The 24226-nt window shown below is 57.8% G+C and overlaps 4 protein-coding genes across 14 annotated transcripts; 3 read left to right on the top strand and 1 right to left on the bottom strand.

Annotated features, from left to right (window-relative positions):
* Positions 1-1725: 1725 nt before the first annotated feature.
* TRADD (TNFRSF1A associated via death domain) lies at positions 1726-8490 on the bottom strand. Its single transcript, XM_003936284.4, has 5 exons — positions 8389-8490; positions 4079-4237; positions 2909-3186; positions 2628-2826; positions 1726-2495 (listed from the first exon to the last, which is right to left on the bottom strand). The coding sequence occupies exons 2-5, from the start codon at positions 4227-4229 to the stop codon at positions 2185-2187; spliced, it is 939 nt and encodes a 312-aa protein (XP_003936333.2). The 5' UTR covers positions 4230-4237; positions 8389-8490; the 3' UTR covers positions 1726-2184.
* Positions 8135-12485, top strand: FBXL8 (F-box and leucine rich repeat protein 8). Its single transcript, XM_003936283.4, has 3 exons — positions 8135-8598; positions 10266-10468; positions 11079-12485. Exons 2-3 carry the CDS (start codon positions 10317-10319, stop codon positions 12049-12051), a joined length of 1125 nt encoding a protein of 374 aa, XP_003936332.2. The 5' UTR covers positions 8135-8598; positions 10266-10316; the 3' UTR covers positions 12052-12485.
* A 318-nt stretch (positions 12486-12803) lies between these two features.
* On the top strand, positions 12804-18034 carry HSF4 (heat shock transcription factor 4). Of its 4 annotated transcripts, none has more exons than XM_010346748.2 (13): positions 12804-13084; positions 13689-13797; positions 13886-14013; positions 14113-14237; positions 14463-14538; positions 14726-14790; positions 15291-15393; positions 15629-15767; positions 15991-16114; positions 16941-17046; positions 17146-17211; positions 17375-17444; positions 17727-18034. In XM_010346748.2, the coding sequence occupies exons 1-13, from the start codon at positions 12962-12964 to the stop codon at positions 17879-17881; spliced, it is 1389 nt and encodes a 462-aa protein (XP_010345050.1). In that variant the 5' UTR covers positions 12804-12961; the 3' UTR covers positions 17882-18034. The 4 variants fall into 4 exon arrangements, with proteins under 4 accessions (XP_010345050.1, XP_010345048.1, XP_074258054.1 ...); XM_010346746.2 differs by having other exon boundaries at positions 12811-13084; positions 15643-15767; positions 15887-16114; positions 16944-17046; XM_010346745.2 differs by having other exon boundaries at positions 12852-13084; positions 15643-15767; positions 15887-16114.
* Positions 18035-18551: 517 nt separating this feature from the next.
* NOL3 (nucleolar protein 3) lies at positions 18552-23921 on the top strand. Of its 8 annotated transcripts, none has more exons than XM_074401961.1 (5): positions 18563-18655; positions 20098-20180; positions 22362-22664; positions 22810-23145; positions 23248-23921. In XM_074401961.1, the coding sequence occupies exons 3-5, from the start codon at positions 22370-22372 to the stop codon at positions 23253-23255; spliced, it is 639 nt and encodes a 212-aa protein (XP_074258062.1). In that variant the 5' UTR covers positions 18563-18655; positions 20098-20180; positions 22362-22369; the 3' UTR covers positions 23256-23921. The 8 variants fall into 8 exon arrangements, with proteins under 8 accessions (XP_010345058.1, XP_074258062.1, XP_010345059.1 ...); XM_010346757.3 differs by lacking the exon at positions 20098-20180 and adding an exon at positions 19207-19324; XM_010346756.3 differs by lacking the exon at positions 20098-20180 and having other exon boundaries at positions 18552-18655.
* The last annotated feature ends 305 nt before the right edge of the window (positions 23922-24226 follow it).

The following is a 24226-nucleotide window of genomic DNA, read 5'->3' as shown; positions in this document are numbered from 1 at the left end:
CCCCATCCTCATCAACCCCCTAGTCTTGGCCAGGCGTAGGGCTCATGCCTATAATCCCAGCACTTTGGAAGACTGAGGTGGGTGGATGATCTGAAGTCAGGAGTTGGAGACCAGCCTGACCAACATGGTGAAACCTCGTCTCTACTAAAAATGCAAAATTTGCTGGGCATGGTGGCAGGTGCCTGTAATCCCAGCTACTTGGGAGGCTGAGGCAGGAGAATTGCTTGAACCCGGGAGGCAGAGGTTGCAGGGAGCTGACATCGCGCCATTACACTCCAGTCTGGGTGACAAGAGCAAAGCTCTGTCTCAAAAAAAACAATAAATTTTTTAAAAAAAGCTTCCAGCCTCCCAGACTTCTTAACTCCCAAAACCCTTCAAAGGTTTCTCACTGGCCTTGCTGAAAAATCTACACCCTGTAAAATGGTTTATCAGACCCCCACATGATCAGCCTCAGCTCCAGGTCTCAGCAAGTCCACCAGCCCACAGATTCACCACTTTTTTTTTTTTTTTTAATTTTATTTTGAGACAGAATCTCGCTCTGTCACTCAGGCTGGAGTGCAATAGTGCAATCTTGGCTCACTGCAACCTCCACCTCCTGGTTTCAAGTGATTCTCCTGCCTCAGCCGCTCGAGTAGCTGGGATTACAGGTACATATCACCATGTCCAGCTAATTTTTGTATTTATTTAATTTTTATTTTTATTTACTTACTTTTTTTTTTTTTTTGAGACGGAGTTTCGCTCTTGTTACCCAGGCTGGAGTGCAATGGCGCGATCTCGGCTCACCGCAACCTCCGCCTCCTGGGCTCAGGCAATTCTCCTGCCTCAGCCTCCTGAGTAGCTGGGATTACAGGCACACGCCACCATGCCCAGCTAATTTTTTGTATTTTTAGTAGAGACGGGGTTTCACTATGTTGACCAGGATGATCTCGATCTCTTGACCTCATGATCCACCCGCCTTGGCCTCCCAAAGTGCTGGGATTACAGGCTTGAGCCACTGCGCCCGGCTTACTTACTTATTTTGAGACAGTGTTTCATTCTTGTCTCCCAGGCTGGAGTGCAATGGTGTGATCTCGGCTCACGACAACCTCGACCTCCCGAGTTCAAGTGATTCTCCTGCCTCAGCTTCCCCAGTAGCTGGGACTACAGGCAAGTGCCACCACGCCCAGCTAATTTTTTGTATTTTTAGTAGAGACGGGGTTCACCATGTTAGCCAGGAGGTCTCGATCTCCTTACCTGGTGATCTGCCCACCTTGGCCTCCCAAAATACTGGGATTACAGGCATGAGCCACCACACCCAGCCAGATCCACCCACTTTTAACGGTCCTTCTAAGGTCCCTCTCTCTCACCTTTCTCAAGCCCTTGCCTGAGACTGCGGGTTCCCGGAACACTGCCCTTCTCTAGATACCCCACCCCCATGCCTACTCAACACTGATCTCCTCCGGAAAGCTTACTCCCTGTTCCCCGCTCAGGTTAGGCCCCTTCCTCCATCCTCCACAACTTCTCTCTTTTTCTTTGAGACAGGGTCTCACTCTGTAGCCCAGGCTGGAGTGCAGTGGCTTGATCACTTCTCACTGCAGCCTCAACTTTCCATGCTTCATAGATCGTCCCACTTCTGCCTCCTAAGTGGCTGGGACTACCCAAGTTGGTCTCAAACTCCTGAGCTCAAGCAGTCCTCCTGCCTCTGCCTCCCAAATTGTTGGGATTACAGGTGTAAGCCATTACTACTTGTATTTCTCACAGCAAAGACCATGTTACACTTTATCATTGCTTTACATTTGGGGTCCCATGCTGAGTGTGAGCGGGGGGCAGGCAAGACTGATCCATGTTTTACTTCACTGCAGTATCTGCAACACCCAGGATGAAGTCCAGGACACTGAAGGTCAAGGTGCTTCATGAGTGAAACCGTAAGGGCTGGCTGTAAGTCCCACTTCTGGGGTAGGGGAAGGTGAGGCTGATCTCCGGAGCGGATTCCCCCACACTCTTATCAAAGTACCTGAGGCAGAATCCCCAATGGTGCACCCCCAGCGGGCTCGGTGGGTGCTGGTCTGGCTCCTGGGGAAGGCAGTCAACACTGCCTCAGCAGGTCCAGCAGATAGGCCAAGTGGATGGACAAGGGTTCAGCAGCAGCAGCAGAAGGAACCCTGGGGCCATCCAGGTTCTCCAAAAGCTGGCTGCACCCCTGGTCTAGGCCAGGCTGCCACTGGGATCAGTCAGGCCCAGCAAGTCCTCTGCCAGGCTGGTGAGCTCGTTCTCCTCAAGTGCCTCCACCAGGCGCTGCAGCGTGGCGCGGCGACCCTCGGCCTGCACGAAGCGGCGCAGCAGCTGGAAGGCCTGCTCATACAACCCCTCGCGCTCGTACTCGTAGGCCAGCGAGTCTAGCGCCGGGTCCCGCAGCGCTCTGCAGCCCCGCTGCAGTGAGCGCCCCACCTTGCGCCATTTGAGGCCCACGGAGCGCGCGAACGTCTGTTGGTCCTGCAGGCTCAGCGGCCGGTTCACTGCAGAGGAAGCGAGGAAGCGGGGTGAGGGGGGCCCCCAGCGCAGATCCCACCCATCCCCACCCGGCGACGACCCTGCTGCTCCCCAGACTCCAACCTCCTGGTGACCCTGCCTCTCCGCCTGCACCTCACCTACAGGCTGACCCTGGAACAGAAAAGTCTGGGCAGGCATTGGCGGCGGCCGCGGCTTCACCTCTGACAGAGAGGGCACGGGGAGCTGCGAGGGGGCCAAAGAGACCTCCCCGTCGCCACGCTGGGCCCCCGAGCCGCACTTCAGGTTCCTCAGCGCATCCTCCAGCTCAGCCAGTTCTTCGTCCCGGAGCCGGTCGGGCTAGGGGAAGGGAACTTGCCGTCACCAGGAGCTTGGCCACGGATCCCCGCCCTACCCCATCCTGACCCTAGCCCGGCCGCACCTGCTGGGCTAGGATGCAATTCAAACAGCGCTCCTCGTCCGCCAGCAAAGCGTCCAGCCGCTCGGCGCCAGCGCGCAGCTCCAGTTGCAGCGATAGCGAGTGTTGGAAGAGCGCGGCCGCCAGGCTCCTCTGCAGCGCGGCGCGTAGCGCCCCCTCGCGGTAGGCGCGGAGGAAGCAGCTGCAGGGCTGGCGCCCGCAGAATCGCAACTGCACAACGAGCTGCGGGTCGCTGCGGTGGATCTTCAGCATCTGCAGCACGTCCGGGCTCCCGCCGCTCTCTGCGGAGGCGGGCGGTCAGGCGCCGGGCGGTCAGGCGCCAGACGGTCCCCAAGCTCGGCCGTTCTCCAAGCGGCCGGAGGAGGGGCGAGGCCTGCTGTGGTCAAGCGCCGTCCCATCCCCCTGACCCAGGGTGCAGTTACCCCCGAGTGCCCAGATGGGAAACAAAAATTGGGCAGCAACAACCCAGAAAGAAGACCAGGACCTATCACAGGGAGCACCCCAAGCCAAAGTGGGTGCCACCTAGCCCCAGCTCCCATGTCCCAAATGAGAGCTGGCAAAAGAGTGACTTTGTAGCACAGAAAAGGAAGCATGTTCCCTGGGTGACCAAGCCTGGGTAGGCGGCCAGCAGGGCAGAGGAGGGCGGGAGGTCTCAGGTCTTCAGCCTCCACCAAGCTCGGCTCCCACTGCTCGGGAAGAAGAGAGGGGCTCTCGCCGCTCTGAGGCCACGAACAGATCCCCCAACCCGCTTCAGCCTCCTGTAGCCTCTGCCCTGACATGGGAAAGCGGGGCCTGGAAGGGTAGGTACTGGGGAGGGGTCTTGAGCAAGGAGTGCTGCAGTAAGAGAGGAAAAGAGGAGAGAGGCATCCACAATTAGGAGAAAGCAGTGAGCTGGCTGGTGGAGGGGGCGGGGATCGAGCAAAGGACGTTAGTGCACAAATCGGTAAATCATACACTGACTCAAGGACGCACATATACCCTCAAGGTCATGCCACAAACAGAGAGGACAGAGTCTACACAGCCAGGGGTCCTCCATCTTCTACCTCCCACCCCAAATCTTTTCCCTAAAGGTGGCTAAGCCCAGGCCCACCAAAGAGGACTTGCAGCCTCAGCCCCTCCCACAAAATGCCCCAGGCCACTCTTTCCTCTCCACATGCCAGCACACCCACGAACCTGTCAAGGCAGTCTGCAAAGCCCTGTACACTGCCATCTTCTGCTGGGGGTGCACGTAGGCATCCGACAGGACCACCTTGTCCAGCGAGGACTCCACAAACAGGTATGCGCTGCCCACACACTCTCCGTGCCCATTTTGCCCAGCTGCCATCTCACCTCCTGGAGATGGAGACAGGTAGGTATTCAGTTCATCTCCCTCCCTCTGCCCTGGAGACAACTGTCCAGCCCCAGGTGGTTCCGCTGTTCCCACCACAGTAGCCTCAAGTCCCATGAGGTTCAGGTGTCCCCAATACTAGCTGGCATACTTGGGACAGAAGTTCACCATCTCACAGGCAGCCCCTTGAGCTCCTGGCTCTGTACAGAGTCCCACCCACCCCAGACTTGCAGAAAGGATTGTCCCCCTACTACCTTCTCAGGGAAAGAGCCCAGCGTCACAGTGGAGGGGGAGCAGAGGCAGATCTTCTCTGCCTCCTCCTCAGGCCTTTGTCTCTCTTATCAAAGTGGACAGGAGACACCTTCATTCTGGATAGTGCCCATGCCCCAGAGCCAACCAGGCCCATATCCTGGCCTTGCCTTCTGAATAGACTTGAGCCCAGTATCTCTGGAGGACCTCAGCCTAAGGTTAAACCTCCTGTCTTGCCGGGCGCGGTGGCTCACGCCTATAATCCCAGCACTTTGGGAGGCCAAGGCAGGTGGATCACGAGGTCAAGAGATCGAGACCATCCTGGTCAACATGGTGAAACCCCGTCTCTACCAAAAATACAAAAAAATTAGCTGGGCGTGGTGGTGCATGCCTGTAATCCCAGCTACTCAGGAGGCTGAGGCAGGAGAATTGCCTGAACCCAGGAGGCAGAGGTTGCGGTGAGCCGAGATCGTGCCATTGCACTCCAGCCTGGGTAACAAGAGCGAAACTCCGTCTCAAACAAACAAACAAACAAACAAACAAACAAAAAAAAAACCTCCTGTCTTTACTTCAAAGGACACCTATAGTTTGCATCTACCCAGATTCCCTCCCACAAGCCTGTGTTACCTTTAGGGACATCCCTTCTCCTTCTCAATTCATGTGCCTGTGTCCCACTCCCTAGCTCCAGGTCGGGCTTGTGCACCAGACCTGGCCAATCTGCATATTTCATTCACATTTATGCAGTGATTAGTTCAGGATGGAGTATAGGACTAAAGTTTGACCAATGAGAATCAACCCTGCAACTCTGGATGAGCCAATAGGAAAGAGGCACTAATTTCCCTTCCCTTGGGGCTGAACTGGAAGGAAAGGGCAGCTCTTCTTTGCCACTGCTTGGGAAGAGCCTGGCCCAGAGTGAAGCTGACACAGAAAGAAACAATCAAGAGATGGAGAAGTGCACTCCTAACCATACTAGGCTCCTGGATCCAGCTGTCCCTGAAGCCTTTGCATTTGGACTTCTTAGTTATGTGAGCTAAATAATTGCTTTTTGTTATAAAGTGCTTGGAGTTTGGCTCCAGTCATTTCAACACAAATTGTTCTATTCCCTCCCTGTCCAGAAAAAAGCCAGAGCCCCTTGGTGCTAGTATCTCCTTCATCCATCTTCTGACAAAAACCTAGCCCTGGACTAGCAGGGGCAAAATTCCCAGCCAGGGAACCACTGCACTGAGCCACAGCTCAGAGACCTCCCAGTTACTACCCCATAAGACAGCAAGTAAGGAACTGCCCTCCCTCTTTCTTCCCACCTCATCCTTTTCCTGCCCACCCTTTTCCTAGTATCATGGGCTCAAGGCCCTACCTCCTGTCTCATCAGTCACCCTCCTGTGCACTCCAGTCGTCAAGGTTCATATATGGTGGGCTAGGAGGACTGCTGAGTGTTAGCCATGGGCAGGACACATGGGGTGGCCCCAGCAGCCATCTATTTACATGAGGAACAGGAAGTGACCCTTCCACCCTGGCCTCCTAAAGTGCTGGGATTACAGCAGTGAACCACTACTCTCAACCTTTGTTTTTAAAATTTTCTTGTTTTTGAAACAGGGTCTTGCCCTGTCACCCAGGCTGGAGTGCAGTGGCACTATCACAGCTCACTGCAGCCTTGACCTTCCTGACTCAAGCAATCCTCTCACCTCAGCCTTTCGAGTAGCTGGGGCTTCAGGCACATGCCACCATGCCTGGCTAGCTTTTATCTTCCTTCCTTTCTCCCTCCCTCCCTCCCTCCCTCCCTCCATCTCTTTCTTTCTTTCCACTGGGTTTCACCATGTTGGTCAGGCTGGTCTCGAACTCCTGACTTCGGGATCTGCCTGCCTCAGCCTTCCAAAGTACTGGGATTACAGGCGTGAGCCACTGTGCCTGGCCTAGTTTTTATCTTTTTAGTAGAGATGGAGTTTCACCATGTTGCCTATGCTGGTCTCAAACTCCTGGGCTCAAGGGATCTGCTCACCTCAGCCTCCCAAAGTGCTGGGATTACAGGTGTGAGACACCACACCTGGCCTCCTAATCTTTTCATAGAAAACATTAATACTTGGCCAGGCCAGTGGCTCACGCCTGTAATCCCAGCACTTTGGGAGGCCTGGCTAACATAGTGAAATTCCGTCTCTAGTAAAAATACAAAAAAATTAGCCAGGCGTGGTAGTCGGCACCTGTAATTCCAGCTTCTTGGGAGGCTGAGGCAGGAGAATCCCTTCAACCTGGGAAGTGAAGGTTGAAGTGAGTCAAGATCATGCCATTGGGCCAGGTGTGGTGGCTCAAGCCTGTAATCCCAGCACTTTTGGAGACCATCCTGGCTAACAAGGTGAAAACCCTTCTCTACTAAAAATACAAAAAATTAGGTGTGGTGGCACATGCCTGTAGTCCCAGCTAGTCAGGAGGCTGAGGCAGGAGAATCACTTGAACCCAGGAGGCAGAGGTTGCAGTGAGCTGAGATCATACCACTGCACTCCAGCCTTGGTGACAGAGCAAGACTGTTTCAAAAAAGAAAAGAAAAGAAAACGTTAAGACTTGTGTACTTACTCCAAACCACAGCCTAGATATTAACAGGAACTTTGCATTTTGTTTATCACTGGGCAGGATAGAGAGAGGTAGGTGGGGGTGGGGAAGGATTATAGGTGATTTATTTATTTTCTTTGTATTTAGCAATATTTCCTGCTTTATGTGAGGGAGATAAATTTTATTTGTATTAAAAGAGCAAAATAAATTTGTTTTCCTTGAAAGCAAAACAAGAAAAAACAGGGGAAGACCTGAAAATGACAAGTGGGTCCAGGAGCGCGTGGCAGGGAGCCAGCCACGGAGGTAAGACCAGGGGAGAGTCCTAGGAAAGTGGGATGAGAAGTAGGAGAGAGTGGGAACCTCCTCTGGAAACGCTCCCTCTTTCAGGTCTTCCTAGCCCCTTGAGGTGGGAGTGTTGACCAGATGGATGTGGTCCCACCCCAAAGGGTGGAAGTGGGGATTCAACGGGACCAGTGTCTGCCCATCATGCCTGCGGAGGGTTGTGGGGGGAAGCGGGGAGTTCTGGGAACCTGGAGATGGGGAATGCTCCGTCACTCACTAGTACCAGACAGATGGCAGAGGTGACCCAGGCTGGAGGTCGAGTTAACAGAATAAAGAGACCAGGGCCCTAGTTTTGCAATCCGCTGATTTGCAGCTCCTCCTACGTGTTCTTTCACAGAAGCTCCTCTTGGGAAGCCCTGCGCCTCACCCACCTGTAGTCGTCCCTTTTTGGGCGGGGCTGAGGCTTCCAGGCTGGGTCCTGAGAAATCTTGGTGGGCAGAAACTGTGGGGCACTTGGGTATCAACCTAACAACGTTTGCCCCTATTTCCAGGGGCGAGCCAAGCACGGTGCCCCTTGAACACCTAACAGTCCCGGGAGAAGCTCCACCTCTGGCTGGGTGGACCGGGACCGCCTGTGGGAGTGGCCCAGAACTGAAAGCCTGCGACTCCTGGCGACCCGCCAGGCGCACCCCCCACTCAGCTACACTGCTCCTGAGCGCTCGAGGGAAGCTTCCCTGGCTCCCACTAGCCCACCCTCAAATTGGCATTTTGCACTTGCGATTAGTTGGGGTGGGCTGAGAGGTCTCCGCTTAAGGAGGTGTTCAGAACCAGCCCCTCCCCCAACCTCTCTCCTGCAGGGCCCTACTGCCCCTTGAAAGCCCTGTCAGGGAAAAAGAGCCTGCGGGGACCAAATTCCGTACCGCCCCCCGGCCTCCCACGAGAACAGCCCAATAGGCCGCCGCCACCAGCTGGCCAGAGCAGCCGCCGGTGACATCTGCGCCGCGCCCACGCTTCGGAGCCAGGATCCACCTCCGCTCCCGCCCGCATTGGGGAGCCCACCCACCCACCGACCCTCTACACTAACCTGGCCGCCTCGGCGGGGCCTGGGTTCCCACGCCCGCCAGGCTCCGCTCCAGTCGCGCCGCTTCCGGGTGTGCGCGGAGGCTCTGGGGCGGCGCTCCAGCCCTAGCCACCCTGTCCGCCCGCGTGTCCCGCCCCGGTGGCTGCTTCCCGCCTGCTGTCCTCTGAGGTCAGTCCCTCGCCCCGGGCAAAACCCATCTAGTCCGCTAAGCAGGTAAGACACTGGCGCCCAAGTTTAGACGGCAGGAAGACCTGGACTTTGGGGGTTTGCGATTCTTACGAGGCCGGGGCTCAGACGAGAGAGAGCTGCCAGACTGTGGTAGACAGGGGGCGCCCTCTGTAGACCAGAATTTTCTGGTGCCCCTGGGGATCCGGCTGCATGATAGCTGCTACGACTAGGCACTGAAAACGGGGTGCTCATGGGTCCCAGGTACAAGCCTGGTAGAGCGTATCTGAAGCCCCAGGAAACACGTGGCACAAATTCCGGGAGAAACTTAGCCCGGAAGATATGGGGACATTAACTGGCGACTGGTGTGAAGCCTTGTGTATGCAAACCTTCAGGAACCTTAAAACAAGATTGGGGGCTGGGCGCGGTGGCTCATGCCTGTAATCCCAGCACTTTGGGAGGCCACGCCGGGCGGATCACGAGGTCAGGAGTTCGAGACCACCCTGGCCAATATGGTGAAACCATATTGTCTACTGAAAATACGAAAATTAGCCGGGCGTGGTGGCGCCCACCTGTAATCCCAGCTTCTCGGGAGGCTGAGGCAGAAGAATCGCTTGAACCCGGGAGGCGCAGGTTGCAGTGAGCCGATATCGCGCCACTGCATTCCAGCCTGGGCGACAGAGCTAGACTCCGTCTCAAACAAAACACCAAGATTGACAACTTCACAGAGGACGCACACGTTCCAATAACCCCATCCCCTGTAAAGGCTGTGCTCCGGGGTGGGTCTGCTGAGTTCCAGCCGAACCCAAATTGCCCGCCGGAGCAAGGGCTGCTCAGGGGCCGAAACTTGAACTTCGAGCCCCTCAGGTACTAGAGCTGTCAGATCCCAGAGCCCCAAGCTTTTTTTCACCTGGTGGGGCTGTCTTAGGAAGCACCTGGGACACGTCCCTGTGAGGCGGAGGCGGGGAAGGAGTCTCCCCTCTCCGGGAGTATCCAACTGTGCCCCGCCCACACCCCGCTTCCTGATTGGCTCACGGTCCCGGACAAAGAAAAGTCTACATTAATGCTCCCGCCTTACTAACCCTGCAGTCACTTGCTGCTAACCCGCGGTGTTAAAATGGGGTGTCTCAGGCCCGGCATGGTGGTTCATGCCTGTAATCCCAGCACTTTGGGAGACCGAGGCGAGCCGATTGCTTGAGCCCAGGAATTCATGACCAGTCTGGGCAACAAAGCGAGACCTCGTCTCTACAACAAAATTACAAAAATTAGCCAGGCTGCTGGCTTGCCCCTGTAGTCCCAGCTACTCGGGAGGCTGAGGTGGGAGGATAGCTTGAGCCCGGGAGACTGAGGGTGCAGTGAGTTGTCAGTACGCCACTGCACTCCAGCATAGGTAAAGAGCGAGACCCAGTCTCAAAAAAAAAAAAAAAAAAAAAAAAAAAAGGCGGGGCGGGGGGGCGGTTTCTCAACGTGTAACCTGTGGAGTCACCCGGGGCTTGTTGAAATGCAGTTTCCTGGGACTTACCCTTTCAGGAAAACCTGATTTAGTAGATGAGGTTGTGAAATCTGCTTTGTGAACAAGTGTTAGGGTTATCTGATGCCCCATGCTATCTGAGAGGGCCTCTGTTCCTCAGGCCACATGCATTTGTACAGCAATGCTCGATCTTCCCGCAACGCTTTGCGCCTTCCTGAGCCCAGAGACGTCCCTCTTTCTCCAGGCCAGAGCTGTTGGGGGTGGCGGATCCTCCCACCCCAGCCGGATCTGGGCCATGGCCGAGCCTGGAGAGCGATTGCCAGAGGAGGTGCTGGCGCTCATCTTCCACCACCTGTCCCTGAAGGACCGTGCTGCAGCTGCCAGGGTCTGCAGGGCCTGGGCTGCCGCTGCTACCTCCAGCGCCGTGTGGCACGACACAAAAATCAGGTGAGCCTGCTCCTCCACACCCCTCTCCCTGCCTCCCTTTCACCTTCTCTGTGGAGTCGTAGGCTAGGCAGAGATTCAGGTCGACTCCCCCATTATTAAAAAATAATCGCTGACATTTATTAACTGCCCAACACATACCAACCATTGTTTTTAAGTGCCTTACATATATTAAGTAATTTAATCCTTACGAAAACCTTGTGTGGTAGATCGGTATTATCATTAGCTCCATTGCCCAGATAGGAAACTGAGGCAGAGACTTAATTACTTGTCACGGATCACTCAGCTAGGGAATGGCAGAGGCGGAATTCCAACCTAGCAGTCCAGAGGCCACTCCGAGACACCTTAGAGACAGCTGAGAAAGTCTAGTTCCTAAAATATCATTGGTTCTCCATACCTGGCTTTCAACCTGTGGCAGATGCCGCTAAACTCTTCTAAAAGGATAGGATGGGAGTTCCCTCCTTTGGGGCAACAGGTGTTGTCAGGACAGAGAGGTGGGGAGGGAGGCAGGAAGTGGGATGGCAGCTGGAACCCCAGCTAAGGGGTAGGTAGAGGCTTCTCCCCCGGTCTCGGGGACTCAGCCGAGGCCTTTTCTGCACGACTCTAACCCAAGTTGCGAATGCGAGCTGGAAGGCATGCTGCCGCCTTATCTGTCCGCCTGCCTTGACCACGTTCACAACCTACGGCTGGAATTTGAGCCATCGAGGGATTCCAGTCGCCGGGCGGCCATCGAACTGCTGATGGCTCTGGCGGGCCGTGCCCTGGGGCTGCGAGGCCTCTGCCTGGAGTGCCGCGGAGAAAAGCCGCTCTTCGACTCGGGCCACGACGTCCTGGAGGCTGTGCACGCAGTATGCGGGGCGGCCCGCGAGCTGCGCCACCTCGACCTGCGGCGCTTGCCCTTCACACTGGACGACGCGCTGGTGCTGCGGGCGGCGAGCAGCTGTCCCGAGCTCCACAGCCTTTTTCTGGATAATAGTACCCTAGTGGACAGTGTGAGTCCCGGATCAGTGCTAGAACTACTGGGGGCCTGCCCGCGCCTGCGCGCTCTCGGCCTGCACCTAGCCAGTTTGTCGCACGCCACCCTCGAAGTGCTGGCGGCGCCAGACCGCTCGCCTTTCGCGCTCCTGACTCTGCGCTGCGCGTGCCCCGAAGATGCACGCGCGCCCCCCCTGCCCAACGAAGCCTGGGCTGCGTTGCGCCGCCGCCACCCTGGGCTGGCCGTGGAGCTGGAGCTGGAGCCCGCGCTGCCAGCCGAGAGCGTGACGCGCGTCCTGCAGCCAGCGGTCCCCGTGGCTGCGCTACGCCTCAACCTCTCAGGCGACACCGTAGGCCCAGTGCGCTTTGCGGCGCACCACTACGCCGCAACCCTGCGCGTGCTCGAGGTGCGCGCAGCCGCTTCAGCCGGGCTAAATGCAGCGCTGGAGGAGCTGGCGGCGCGCTGCGCGGGCCTGCGCGAGATGCATTGCTTCTGCGTGGTCAGCCCCTCCGTGTTGGACGCCTTCCGCGCGCACTGCCCGCGCCTGCGCACCTATACCCTCAAGCTCACGCGCGAGCCGCATCCCTGGCGGCCCATGCCAGTGCCGTGATTGGGCGACTTCTCCCCGGGTTCCCGCGAACTTAAGCGCTCTGAGATGTGACAGGGGTGTCCAGGCGCGTCCTGACTGCTAGCGCCTTCCTTCGGGATTGTTGTCCCCTGGTCTCTACGGAGTGGGAGCTGTGGGATGGTATCGGGACCGTTCCTGGGAACCCTGAGTCCACTCACTGCTCTCACGCTCGGCAGACGCCCCCCCCCCCCCTAGTCTCCACCCCTCTGCGGGCTCTGCAGCTCCGCTTACCCGGGCGCGGGCCGGGCCTCAGGGGTGAGTGTGAAATAAACAAATCCTGCAGCGTCTCTGCGTCCTATGAAAGGCTGGTCGGATCTGAAAGGGGAGGGCGGGGAACGCGCGGAGGCCGGAGGAGCCATGCCGGCAGAGGTGGGGTTTCCTCAAGGTCCTCCGGTCTGACACGGGTGTGGGGGTTAGGGGCGGGGCACTCGCACCCTAGGAATGACTACGTCCTGGGGTTCGGCGGGAGGGGCCGTGCTTCCCCGCCTCACCCTATCCTATCTGCTTGCCCTGCCTGAAGCTTCACTGCGTCTCTGGCCATCGCCTTCTAGGACTTGCCCAGCCCACACCAGGTCGCGCACCAGCGATTTCTCCCGTAAAACAAGGAAATAGAGGGACTGAGAAGGGTGGGACTCGAACCCATCTCCCACCTCACCCCGCCCCACCCTACCTCTCCACTCCACTTCACACATCCCATCCAGCCAGCCCTTTCTGTGTGCTGGAGCCTCGGCCGCTGTCCGAGCCCCGCCCAGCGGGCTCGCACGTGGCCCCCGCCTGACCCGGCGCCCCTGGGCGGAGTAGGGCGGAGCGGGCGGCAAACGCAGCACTTTCCGTGGCTTTGACGAGCCCGCAGCGGCCGGGCCCGAGCGCTGAGCCGGGCCGAGACTGCACCATGCAGGAAGCGCCAGCAGTGCTGCCCACGGAGCCAGGCCCCAGCCCCGTGCCTGCCTTTCTTGGCAAGCTATGGGCGCTGGTGGGCGACCCAGGCACAGACCACCTGATCCGCTGGAGCCCGGTGAGGGCCGGGGCCCCTCGATTCCCCTAGTGGTCCCGGGGTCCCTCCACGTCAGTGAACACCCATGTTCGCCCAACTCCCGCCTGAGACTGGGCCGTGGATCCCCGGATTCAGCCATTTAGGGTAGTTCACCTTGGAGTGTGCAAGATGGGGGTTTCCTCTGGCCGAAGAAGGGTTAGGAGCCTACATCCTGGAGATCTAGAGCCCGAGGGACTTCGAGGCCATTTAGTTCCCATCCACCCCCCAACCCCCATCCGACAGATAGGAAAACTGAGGCCAGGAGATGGGAAGGGCTGGTCTAGCTCAGGGTCACATTGCGGGGCTGGGGCCTGCCCAGGACCGGAACCCCGTCAGCCTCTCCTTTCTGAGAACGGAGTATGGAGTTAGGGTCTGGCTGGGGGTAGGGACTCACTGTGGTCGCTCCAGGCTAGGCCTTGGAGCCCGTTCTGGCCTGGCCTCGACCCATATCCCCGTAAGCGGCAGGCCTGGACCCCAGAGTGAGCGTGAGCGAGTGCGCGCGCCGGAGCGCAGGACTGGCCGTGGGCGGGCACCGCTCACTCTCCTGGTCTCCGCCCGCACGGTGGGCGGGCGGCGTTTTTGGTAGAGCGGGACCAGTTTCCTCGTAAGCGACCAGAGCCGCTTCGCCAAGGAAGTGCTGCCCCAGTATTTCAAGCACAGCAACATGGCGAGCTTCGTGCGCCAACTCAACATGTGTGAGTCCCTAGGGCTGGGCGGGGAGCGGGGACGGGGAACTCGGTGCAGGGGATGGGGCGACCCACGCCCCCACGCCCCGCTCCCCAGACGGTTTTCGGAAGGTGGTGAGCATCGAGCAGGGCGGCCTGCTCAGGCCGGAGCGCGACCACGTCGAGTTCCAGCACCCGAGCTTCGTGCGGGGCCGAGAGCAGCTACTGGAGCGCGTGCGGCGCAAGGTGGGGGCACCCTTCGGGAATGAGCAGAGCCAAGGAGGGGTGCTGGGGCTGCCGGCCTTGCTCCTGCGACCCAGTCCCTACGGTGCCTCCCGCCCTCAGGTGCCCGCGCTGCGCGGAGACGACGGCCGCTGGCGGCCAGAGGACCTGGGCCGACTACTGGGCGAGGTGCAGGCTTTGCGGGGAGTGCAGGAGAGCACCGAGGCGCGGCTGCGTGAGCTCAGGCAGTGCGCAGGTGGCAGGGAAAGAGGGGACAGGGTTGGGGGTTCGGGATGAGACCAAAACTGGCCGCCCGGTGGTTCTGGGCAGCCCCTTCCTCTGTCCGGCCCTGGCTTATGGGCAATCTCTAGATCATCGGAGTGGTCTCCTGGCTCCCCGGCCTTGCCATTCTCTGGGGGGTGGTGACTGGGCGAACTCTCAGAAGCCTCTGCACCCTCCCACTCCTTCCCCAGGCAGAATGAGATCTTGTGGCGGGAGGTGGTGACACTTCGGCAGAGCCACGGTCAGCAGCACCGGGTCATCGGCAAGGTGTTCTTCTCCCCATGCCTCGCTTCTCCCTCCCACTCCTCGACACCCTATTCCTCCCACTCCTCAGGAACCCTATTCCGCCGTCCCGTCTCCCAGAGCCCCTGTTAGACCTCCCTCCTTCACCTGGAAGTGCCTGGGGTGGGGGGCGGGGTCCAAAATATGAATTAACCCTTTGCTTTATCTTCAGTTGATCCAGTGTCTCTTTGGGCCACTTCAGGCGGGGCCGAGCAATGCCGGAGCCAAGAGAAAGCTGTGAGTGAGAAAGCCAGGAAGGCCCACACCCACTTCCAAGACCCCACAGAAGTCCCCTTGCAAGGATCCCTTCTCCTCCAGAAACTCCTTCACCAGCAATCCTCATCCCTCCCCCTGCACTACAGGCTTCCTCACCCCATCTAGGATCTGCTTTCCCCAACTCCACCACCTGGTACCCCCATTCCCAGATCCTCCCACTCCTGAACCTTATTCCCAAATTCCAACCCCAGCAGCCCCCTACCCCCTCCCCTCAAAAAGCTTCCCAACAGCTGAGGGCCTGGGGCTCAAACCAGGTTCTCTCCCTCCCCTCTCTACCCCCAAAGGGCCCCCATCTCTGGGGGGAGCCCCTTCCACCTCCAGCATGTGACTGATGCCCTGGCAACAGGCCTCAGCTCTGCTGACTTGGCTGCTGGGGCCTGAGGGAGGGAGGGAAGTGCAGGCCAAGGGGCATGGGGGCTGACCCTGCCCCACCCCTCCCTGTGCCCTGCTCAACCACACAGGTCCCTGATGCTGGATGAGGGGAGCTCTTGCCCAACACCTGCCAAGTTCAACACCTGCCCCCTATCTGGTGCCCTTCTGCAGGACCCCTACTTCATCCAGTCGGTAGGTTTGTCTTCTGCCCCCTTCCTGAGGGCATGGCTGGGCTTATGGAGAGCCTGTTCCTTCTCCCCATCCCCTAAAAGGAGGAGAAGATGGAAGCCAGCCTTTCCCCCAACCAGACCCAGGCCCTCCAGCATGGACTGAACCTCCTCCCTCAAACTTCCCTTAGACCTGGCCCAGGTGGGTGTGGGTGGGGTTCTGGCTCTCCCTGTGCCTACAGGCCAAGGGCTGGGCCTAGCCTTCTGCTTACAGCCCCTCCCAGAGACGACTTTGGGCCTCAGCCCTCACAGGGCCAGGGGCCCCATCATCTCTGACATCCCAGAAGACTCTCCATCCCCTGAAGGGACCAGGCTTTCTCCCTCCAGTGATGGTAGGAGGTAAGTGGGACAGGGCTGCCCCGGGAGGCCTGTGGGGGAGGGGCTGGCAGCCCAGATGGCTGTGGGGGTAGGGGGAGAAGTCAGTGCCAGGGTCTGGTTGAAGCTTTTCTCCGGTGCAGGGAGAAGGGCCTGGCACTGCTCAAAGAAGAGCCGGCCAGTCCAGGGGGGGATGGCGAGGCCGGGCTGGCCCTGGCCCCAAACGAGTGTGACTTCTGCGTGACAGCCCCCCCACCGCTGCCTGTGGCTGTGGTGCAGGCCATCCTGGAAGGGAAAGGGAGCTTCAGCCCCGAGGGGCCCAGGAATGCCCAACAGCCTGAACCAGGGGATCCCAGGGAGATACCTGACAGGTGAGCAGAGCCCTGGCTGGACCATGAGCCCTGTGATAGAACAGCCTTACCAACTCCCATAGCTTCCCAGCCATTTGATTCCATGATACTCACCTGACTTCTTGGCTCCAGCATCCAAGTCCCTCAGAAAGCAGAACCTCCAGTCAGGGCACTCAGCATCTGTGCAAGAGCTCAGGAACCTACATATTAAATGAGTTCCCTGGGGTGATTGTAAAGTACACAATAGTTTAAGAAGCATTGGTGGTCATGAGGTGGCTCATGCCTATAATCTCAACACTTTGGGAAGCTGAGATGGGTGGATCACTGAGGTCAGGAGTTTAAGACCAGCCTGGCCAACATGGTGAACTGCTCCCCCCAACTCTGCTAAAAATACAAAAATTAGCTGGGTGTGGTGGTGTGCACCTGTCATCCCAGCTACTCAGGAGGCTGAGGCAGGAGAATCGCTTGAACTTGGGAGGTGGAGGCTGCAGTGAGCCAAGACTGTGTCACTGCACTCCAGCCTGGGCAACAGAGAGACTCTCAAAAAAAAAAAAGAAAGAAAGAAAGAAAGAAGAAACATTGATGTTAATATTTGCATAGGGAGGGCAGGGATCCCAAAGCCCTAGCTCCACCACCCAAACTTCAGGTCCCAGGTAGGAAGCAGAGGCACTCTCTCTGTGTCCCTTTATGGCAGGGGTGGGGAGGCTAGGGGTGGAGGGAGAATGGGGTCGTCTCCTATCATTTTCTAAATGTTGGGGGATTTAAATCTCCGTGTGTCTGGGTTCCTTGGGAACTTAATGGGGAGAGGGTCGGACACTGCAGGCCAAAAGCATTTCTCTGTGCACAGCAGGCCTCTGGGCCTGGAGAGGGGGGACAGGAGCCCAGAGAGTCTGCTGCCTCCGATGCTGCTTCGGCCCCCCCAAGAAAGTGTGGAGCCTGCAGGGCCTCTAGATGTGAGTACCCCTTCTGCTGAAGCAGAGGCAAGAGGCCTGGTGGGTTCTCACTCTCTGTGCAGCCTGAGGAGGGCACCACTGACCCAGAGCTCTCCTCAGGTGTTGGGTCCCAGTCTCCAAGGGCGAGAATGGACGCTGATGGACTTGGACATGGAGCTGTCCTTGGTAAGAAGTGGGTCAGGGAGGGCAGAGACCAGGGTGGCTGAGCCAAGCCCTCTGCTCCATGGCTGTTCTCTGTGAGCTGGAGCCGTGCCTCCAGGACTGCTGCAGCTGCCCACTTAGCTGCTAGATCCCCTCCCCAGCTGCTCCCTGCGGTTCTCACATGCAGATGCAGCCCTTGGTTCCAGAGCAGGGTGAGCCTGAGCTGTCGGTCAAGGGATTAAATTCTCCAAGCCCAGGTAATGGTTGGGATGACTCCCACCTGGGAGAAGGCCTTGATTGGGCTGAGCTACCTTGACTGAGCAAGGGGGCAATCTGAAATTTGCAGGGAAATTCCAAGTTCAGACTGGCCTGCAGAGAGTTCCTTGAGCCACCCATGCCCTCACCACTGGGTGAGAGTGGGGAGGTTAAGAATGGATGTTTCATCCTAACTGAGCAGAAGGCAGGTGGGCAGGGCTCTCCTTCCCTGAAGAAAGGAGGGGGAACCTTTCCCCTGGTTAACACTGCCGCACTTCTCCTAGGGAAGGACCCCACGTTGGGGGCACCACTCCTGCTGGATGTCCAGGCAGCCTTGGGAGGCCCAGCCCTGGGCTTGCCTGGGGCTTTAACCATTTACAGCACCCCTGAGAGCCGGACCGCCTCCTACTTGGGCGCGGAAGCCAGTCCCTCCCCTTAAGACCCTGGCCTCTGAAGGGGCTGGAGTCAGTGCTCGGATGCACACCCTTTTTGGCTTCCTGGCGCCCCCTGGCGGGGGTGACCGAAGCCCCCACTACCCATCGTCCTCTCCCCACTACCCGGATTAGCCCTGCACATAAACTCCATTTTTTTTCTGTTTCTGGTCTCTTTTCTCTATGGGTCAGGGAGCACAGGAGTTGTGGATGGGGGTGATTTTGCATTTGTAGAAGCGTTCAGATACTAAGTCTTTAATAGAGGAACCCCGGGAGGTGGTTGGGATCCGGCGCCTAGCTCCCCTGCCTAGGCCGGGATCCAGGGCTGGCGCTGGGCCGCTGCAATCTCTGGGAAACGGGGGCTTCTGGGTCACATTCAGCTCTGCAACGCATGCGTTCTGTGATCCTGGGTGAGTCAGTACCCCTCTCTGAGCTTCCTCTGTGACAGGCAGGGAAGAGGGTCGATGACAGGATAGATGCAAAGCACCTGGAAATTGGCAGGCCCTGAGTGGGCACTGGACGTGTGGGGCCGCGGGCCGAACTGACCCCTCCCGGCCTCATCTCCCGGTGCTCCCCGGTTGGGGAGGGAAAGCTGACAACGTGCACGTCCCCAGCCAGCGCGCGGCCTCCGCGGCGTGGTTCCCAGTGCCCGGGGAAGAACCCTCACCCTCCCTACTCCCAGCAGCCCTGGCCGCCCCGCCCCCGCCGCAGCTGCTGCAGCCACCCCCACTCTGCCCGGCCCTTTCTGCACCGTCATCTCCTGCCCCGCGGAGGTTCGACCCGTGAGTGGGGCCGCCCAAAACGGTCCAGACCGGGAGCCCCACTCCTGGCTGGGGGAGGGAAGGGAAACCGAGATTGGGCAGAATCAGCGCCCCGCCACCAGCAGCGGCACTGGAGTGGGGAGTCTGTGGGCCCCGCCCTGCCGCTGGATTCTCAGGCTCTGGAACTGGGTGGAGGGAGGTAAGGGGATCCGTGCGGTCGCACATGCGCAAAGGCTCCGCAGTGTCCCCAGACCCTGGCTCCCCTGCCATAGAACCCGAGCATCGAGGTGGGGTTGGAGTCTGGGACCCAGCTCCACGCGCTGCCACCTGGCTCTCTGGGAAGCATCTGACCTGTCACCCTCAAAGGACTGACCCCTAAATAACTTCGGTATTGAGAACCGTTAAATCCTCAAAGGGAGAGCCCAGACCAGCTGGAATCTCTACCCACCAGACAGGAAAAAGGGCAGGACTTGGGGTCATAGGAGGAGAAAGCTAACATGAAAACAGCTTAGGCTGGAGTAGAGAGGAGGGGCCAATCCAATCTGCACCCTCCCTGTGTCTGTCCCGAGTAGGTACTCTCCCCCTCTTCCTTCCTGTGCCCACCGATTGGAGGGACACTCTTTGGAAGCCTCAGTTGAAGAAAGCAGAGGATCTGCGTGTACACAATGCAGTGATATTGGTTATGTGGTGGTGAGGGCATATGTTTGTTTACTGGGTACACAGAAGAACTACCTGCCCTTGGGACACTTAGGCATTGGTGTAGACAAGGGAACATTTGAGTCTTGGAGGATGGATAGATCCATGAAGCGGAGGGAGGGGAAAAGGATTTGTCTTAGCGATCAGCATCAGCAAAGGCTCCAAGGTGCCAGGGCCATAGTGAGTTCTCCCAGCTCTAACTGGTGGAGGAAAGCTGGGAAGGGCCTGGCTGTCCAGGATGATGGGAGGAGGTTGGAGTAGCCAGACCAGATAGTTAAGGTCTGATAGGCAGTGGGGTGGGGTGGAGGAAGGTAGATAGGTATTTAGGATGGAATTCTGCTAGACCGGAGAATATAGTTCAGTTCCTCATAGTTCAGGCTGGAGCAAGTAAGATTCCAGTTTACCACTGAATCTCTAAGCCTGTCTCCTCATCTGTAAAATGGGAACAGTAATCCTAGCCCAGAAAGTTGTCAAATTTACTGTGCTGTGGGGTCTAGTGGAATGGGAGTGAGAGGGGCTCAGAGGGACTGTTACAGGAGATGAGGTGACCTTGGTGGGGTGGTGAGGCAGCAGCTGGTGGATACTCACTGAGAAGTGGAGAAGCAAGACCTGTCACAGACAGGACATAAAGAGAGATGTCGGCTCATGTCTGTAATCCCAGCACTTCGGGAGGCTGAGGCAGGTAGATCACCTGAGGTCAGGAGTTTGAGACTAGCCTGACCAACATGGAGAAACCCTGTCTCTACTATAAATGCAAACTTAAGCAGGCATGGTGGTTCATGACTGTAATCCCAGCTACTCAGGAGGCTGAGGCAGAAGAATCACTTGAACCCAGGAGTCGGAGGTTGAGGTGAGCCAAGATTTTGCCATTGCCCTCCAGCCTGGGCAACAAGATGAAATCTCTGTTTCAAAAGAAAGAGAGAGAGAGAGAGAGAGAGAAAGAGAGAGAGAAAGAGAGATGGAGGGGTAGGGGGTAGTCCTGGTCTCGGCTTGGTAGCCCAGGGGGAAGGGCTTCAATGGGCAGGAGCCAAGGTGTGAAGTGACGGGGGAGATATAGTGTGACACCAGAGGGTACTGAGAGAGACATGGAGGCAGGATGGGGGCTAGGACCAAATCCTTTCTCCCAGAGAAGGCCCAGGCTCCTAGAGTCAGAGGAGGGACAGCAAAGGGAAGAGAAGATGGAAGGATGCTGTGTGAACAAAGCCAAGGCAGGGAGGAGGGGAGGTTATTATGGGGGTGGGGGTGAGCTGAGGCCATGTTCCAAAGCTGGCTGTCTTTGCCTCCTAATGCCAGGGGTCTTGCTTGCTGCATCAGGCCACTCACAGGAATGGGCCATAATCCTTGGTTGGGAATAAATGGACAAAGCAGCCAGGTGCAATGGCTCACACCTGTAATCCCAGCACTTTGGGAGGCTGAGGCAGGCAGATCACAAGGTCGGGAGTTCAAGACCAGCCTGGTCAACATAGTGAAACCCCGTCTCTACTAAAAATACAAAAAGTAGCCAGGCATGGTGGTGCCAGTAGTCCCAGCTACTGGGGAGGCTGAGGCAGAAGAATTGCTTGAACCCAGAAGGCAGAGGTTGCAGTGAGCCGAGACCATGCCACTATACTCCCCAGCCTGGGCCACAGAGCAAGACTGTCTCAAAAAAAAAAAAAAAAAAAAAAAAAAAAAAAAAAAAAGGGGACCAAGCAGATTAATTCTCCCTAATAGCTGCTGTTTGGTAGAGATAGTCTCTCATGAGCCAGGCGTGGTAGTTCATGCCTGTAATCTCAGCACTTTGAGAGGCCAAGGCAGTGGATCACTTGAAGTCAGGAGTTCAAGACCAGTTTGGCCAACGTGATGAAACCTTGTCTCTACTAAAAATACAAAAATTAGCCCGGCGTGGTGGTGCGCACCTGTAATCCCAGCTACTCTGGAGGTTGAGGCACGAGAATCACTTGAGCCCGGGAGACTGAGGTTGCAGTGAGCCCAGATGGTACCACTGCGCAACAGCGAGACTCCATCTCAAACAAACAGATAAACAAAAACCATACAGTCGCTCAAAATAGGGAGATCCATGGAGGAAAATCTGAGTTCGGTGAGCATTTGTTGGTAGCTTGTATGAGCTAGGCCCTAGGTACTTTAAGATCAAACAAAATGTTTGTAGGTAATTCCCAGGTCATCAGGGAGACAGGTGGGTCTTAGGTGATATCAAGAGATCTCGGTCAGAGCTAGGCCTGAAAAAGATTCTGGTATCTCTGCTCAGGAATCAGGGGACCAGGAAGGGTCATGAGATCACACTGGGGTTGCAGTATGGCGGTGGTGTTGGTGAGAGGATGCAGGGGCACCCTGCTTGAAAGGGCTTGTCTTGGAAAGTTGCATCTCAGGGTCAAGGTAAGGGAAGAGGGGCAGGGAGGCTGTCAGCACTTTGTGCTCTGGGTGCAGAGGGGACTGGAGGGGAGGATATGGAAGCAGGGAGCTCTGATCCCAGATTCTGCGGGGCCAAAACAGGAGGCAGAAGGCTGGACTTAGTAAGTGCTGAGGATGGTGAGAGAAATATTTGGCAGACAGACTGGAAAGGACTTGTCTGCAAGCTGGGTGTGGAGTATCAGCTTCAATCCTAGGTTTTTCTGCCTGGATAGGTGAGGAAGTAGATTTGAGAGAAAGACGAATAGTTTGGACAAGCAGGGTCTGAACCCGGCTCAGATCTGCCGGGGCTGGAGCTCAGAAGGTCCTGGTTGGGGAGGGCAATCAGAGAGTAGATGCGACTCCTGGGAGAGGCAGTGGAGAGGAGAGCCACAGCTGACGTTTAGGGACAGAAGGAGGAGCCTGAGGAGGAGACAGGACAGAAGCGTCTGGAGAGGCAGGACGCTGAGTTCCCTGTGTTGGCCTCCAGGTCCTCTGCTTGCGGAGCTGACTGGAGGCTGGGATCGAGGTGAACTTAGACCCCAGCTGGGGTGCTCACTGGGGGCATTGAGAAAGAGAGGTCAGAGGCGGTGCTGAGCGCAGGGAGGGCAACCCCCTATTACTTCTCTCCCCTTTCCCCAAGCAGCTCCAACGATGGGCAATGCGCAGGAGCGGCCATCGGAGACTATTGACCGCGAGCGGAAACGCCTGGTCGAGACGCTGCAGGCGGACTCGGGGCTGCTGCTGGACGCGCTGCTGGCGCGGGGCGTGCTCACCCGGCCTGAGTATGAGGCGTTGGATTCACTGCCTGATGCCGAGCGCAGGGTGCGCCGCCTACTGTTGCTGGTGCAGGGCAAGGGCGAGGCTGCTTGCCAGGAGCTGCTGCGCTGTGCCCATCGTACCACTGGCGCGCCGGACCCCGCCTGGGACTGGCAACACGTGGGCCCGGGTGAGCGCGCATGGCCTGGCCTAGGGCAAGGAGGGGGCGGAGCAAAGGTCCGGGGTGGGCGGGGTTGTCGTCTCCCCCTGAAGCAGTCGACTGTGAAACCGCACCGGGGTCAATTGAGCCTCAGTCACTTCCACTTCCGTCCCAGGCTACCGAGACCGCAACTATGACCCTCCGTGCCCAGGCCACTGGACGCCTGAGGCACCCGGCTCGGGGACCACATGCCCCGGGCTGCCCAGAGCTTCAGACCCTGACGAGGCCGGGGGCCCTGAGGGCTCCGAGGCGGTGCAATCCGGGACCCCAGAGGAACCAGAGCCAGAGGGGGAAGCCGAGGACTCTGAAGAGGCTGAACCGGAGCCGGAGCCGGAGCCGGAACCCGAGTCTGAAGCAGAACCAGAGCCGGAACTGGAGCCAGAACCGGACCCAGAGACCGAGCCCGACCCAGAGCCCGAGCCCGACTTCGGGGAAGGGGACGAGTCTGAAGGTGTGAGGCCACCCAAACCCTGAGCTGGTTTGGCGGGAGGGTATCGCCTGGGGAGCGGATGGCGGGCCCCACCTCCTTGACAACTGTCCCGGTCATCTTTAGATTCCTGAAGCCCAGAGCGCTGACCGGCTGTGCCCCGCCCATGCTGGATAGGACCTGAGATGCTGTCGGAGCTGGATCAAATGCCACCAAGGCTCGGTCTAGCCCAGTACCGCTAGAAGTGAAGAAACTCCCGAGGGTCAGCCAGGACCTAGGCTCTCTCCACGATTCTGGCTGTCTGCCCAGGAACTGGGCATGAGTGCCCCTGAGTCCCAGTGACCTGGGCAGCCCCAAGCCCACCACAGTCACCACCCAGTCCTCAGTCCCAATCTGCCCTTAGGAGCCCAGACTGCACCCTGGAGACCTCAGACCCAGTGCCCTAGTGGGACAAGGACCTGACCCTCATGCCCAAATACACGACCCGTTTTCCCTAATGAGCCACTTGGCAGCCTGTGTAGGTACCAGCTCAACCCCAAGCAAGTCCCTGGGCTTAACATGTAGCAAGGGGAGAGGGACTTCTCTCCATGTAGGGAGAAGGGCTTAGAGCTCACAGCCTTGAGAAGTGAGACTAGAAGAGGGAGCAGGAAAAGGGGAGTAGACAGAAGCCACAGACATCATTGTCATTACTGTTTTAATTGTTTGGCTTCCCTCTGGACTGGGAGCTCAGTGAGGATTCTGACTAGTAACTTACACAAAAGGCGCTGTACACATATTATATTTGCTGACTACATGAATAAGGACTTTCCAACTGCGTTTCTGAGTTTTAAAGATGGGAAACTAAGGCCAGAGGATAGGAGTGGAGCTCACACAGCTAAGTCTGAAGGGAAACTGGAAGCAGCAACCACCTGTGCACCTCACCTGGTCTAGGAGGGGTTCAGGTCTTGGGCCACCAAACTCTAGGGGCCTGTCCCTTAGGCGCAATTGCAGCTGCTCCTAGGCTGTGCTAACCTCTGTCCGAGACCAGCTGTGAGAGTGTGGGCAAAGACAGGAACAGGAGAGGCCAGTGGAGGGGGTGGGGACAGGGCCAAGGGAACTTTTGGGC

The sequence above is a fragment of the Saimiri boliviensis genome, chromosome 1 (genome assembly GCF_048565385.1).
Source record: "Saimiri boliviensis isolate mSaiBol1 chromosome 1, mSaiBol1.pri, whole genome shotgun sequence".
In the NCBI taxonomy this organism is placed as follows: domain Eukaryota; kingdom Metazoa; phylum Chordata; class Mammalia; order Primates; family Cebidae; genus Saimiri; species Saimiri boliviensis.
This window is presented reverse-complemented; position numbering and strand designations above follow the sequence as displayed.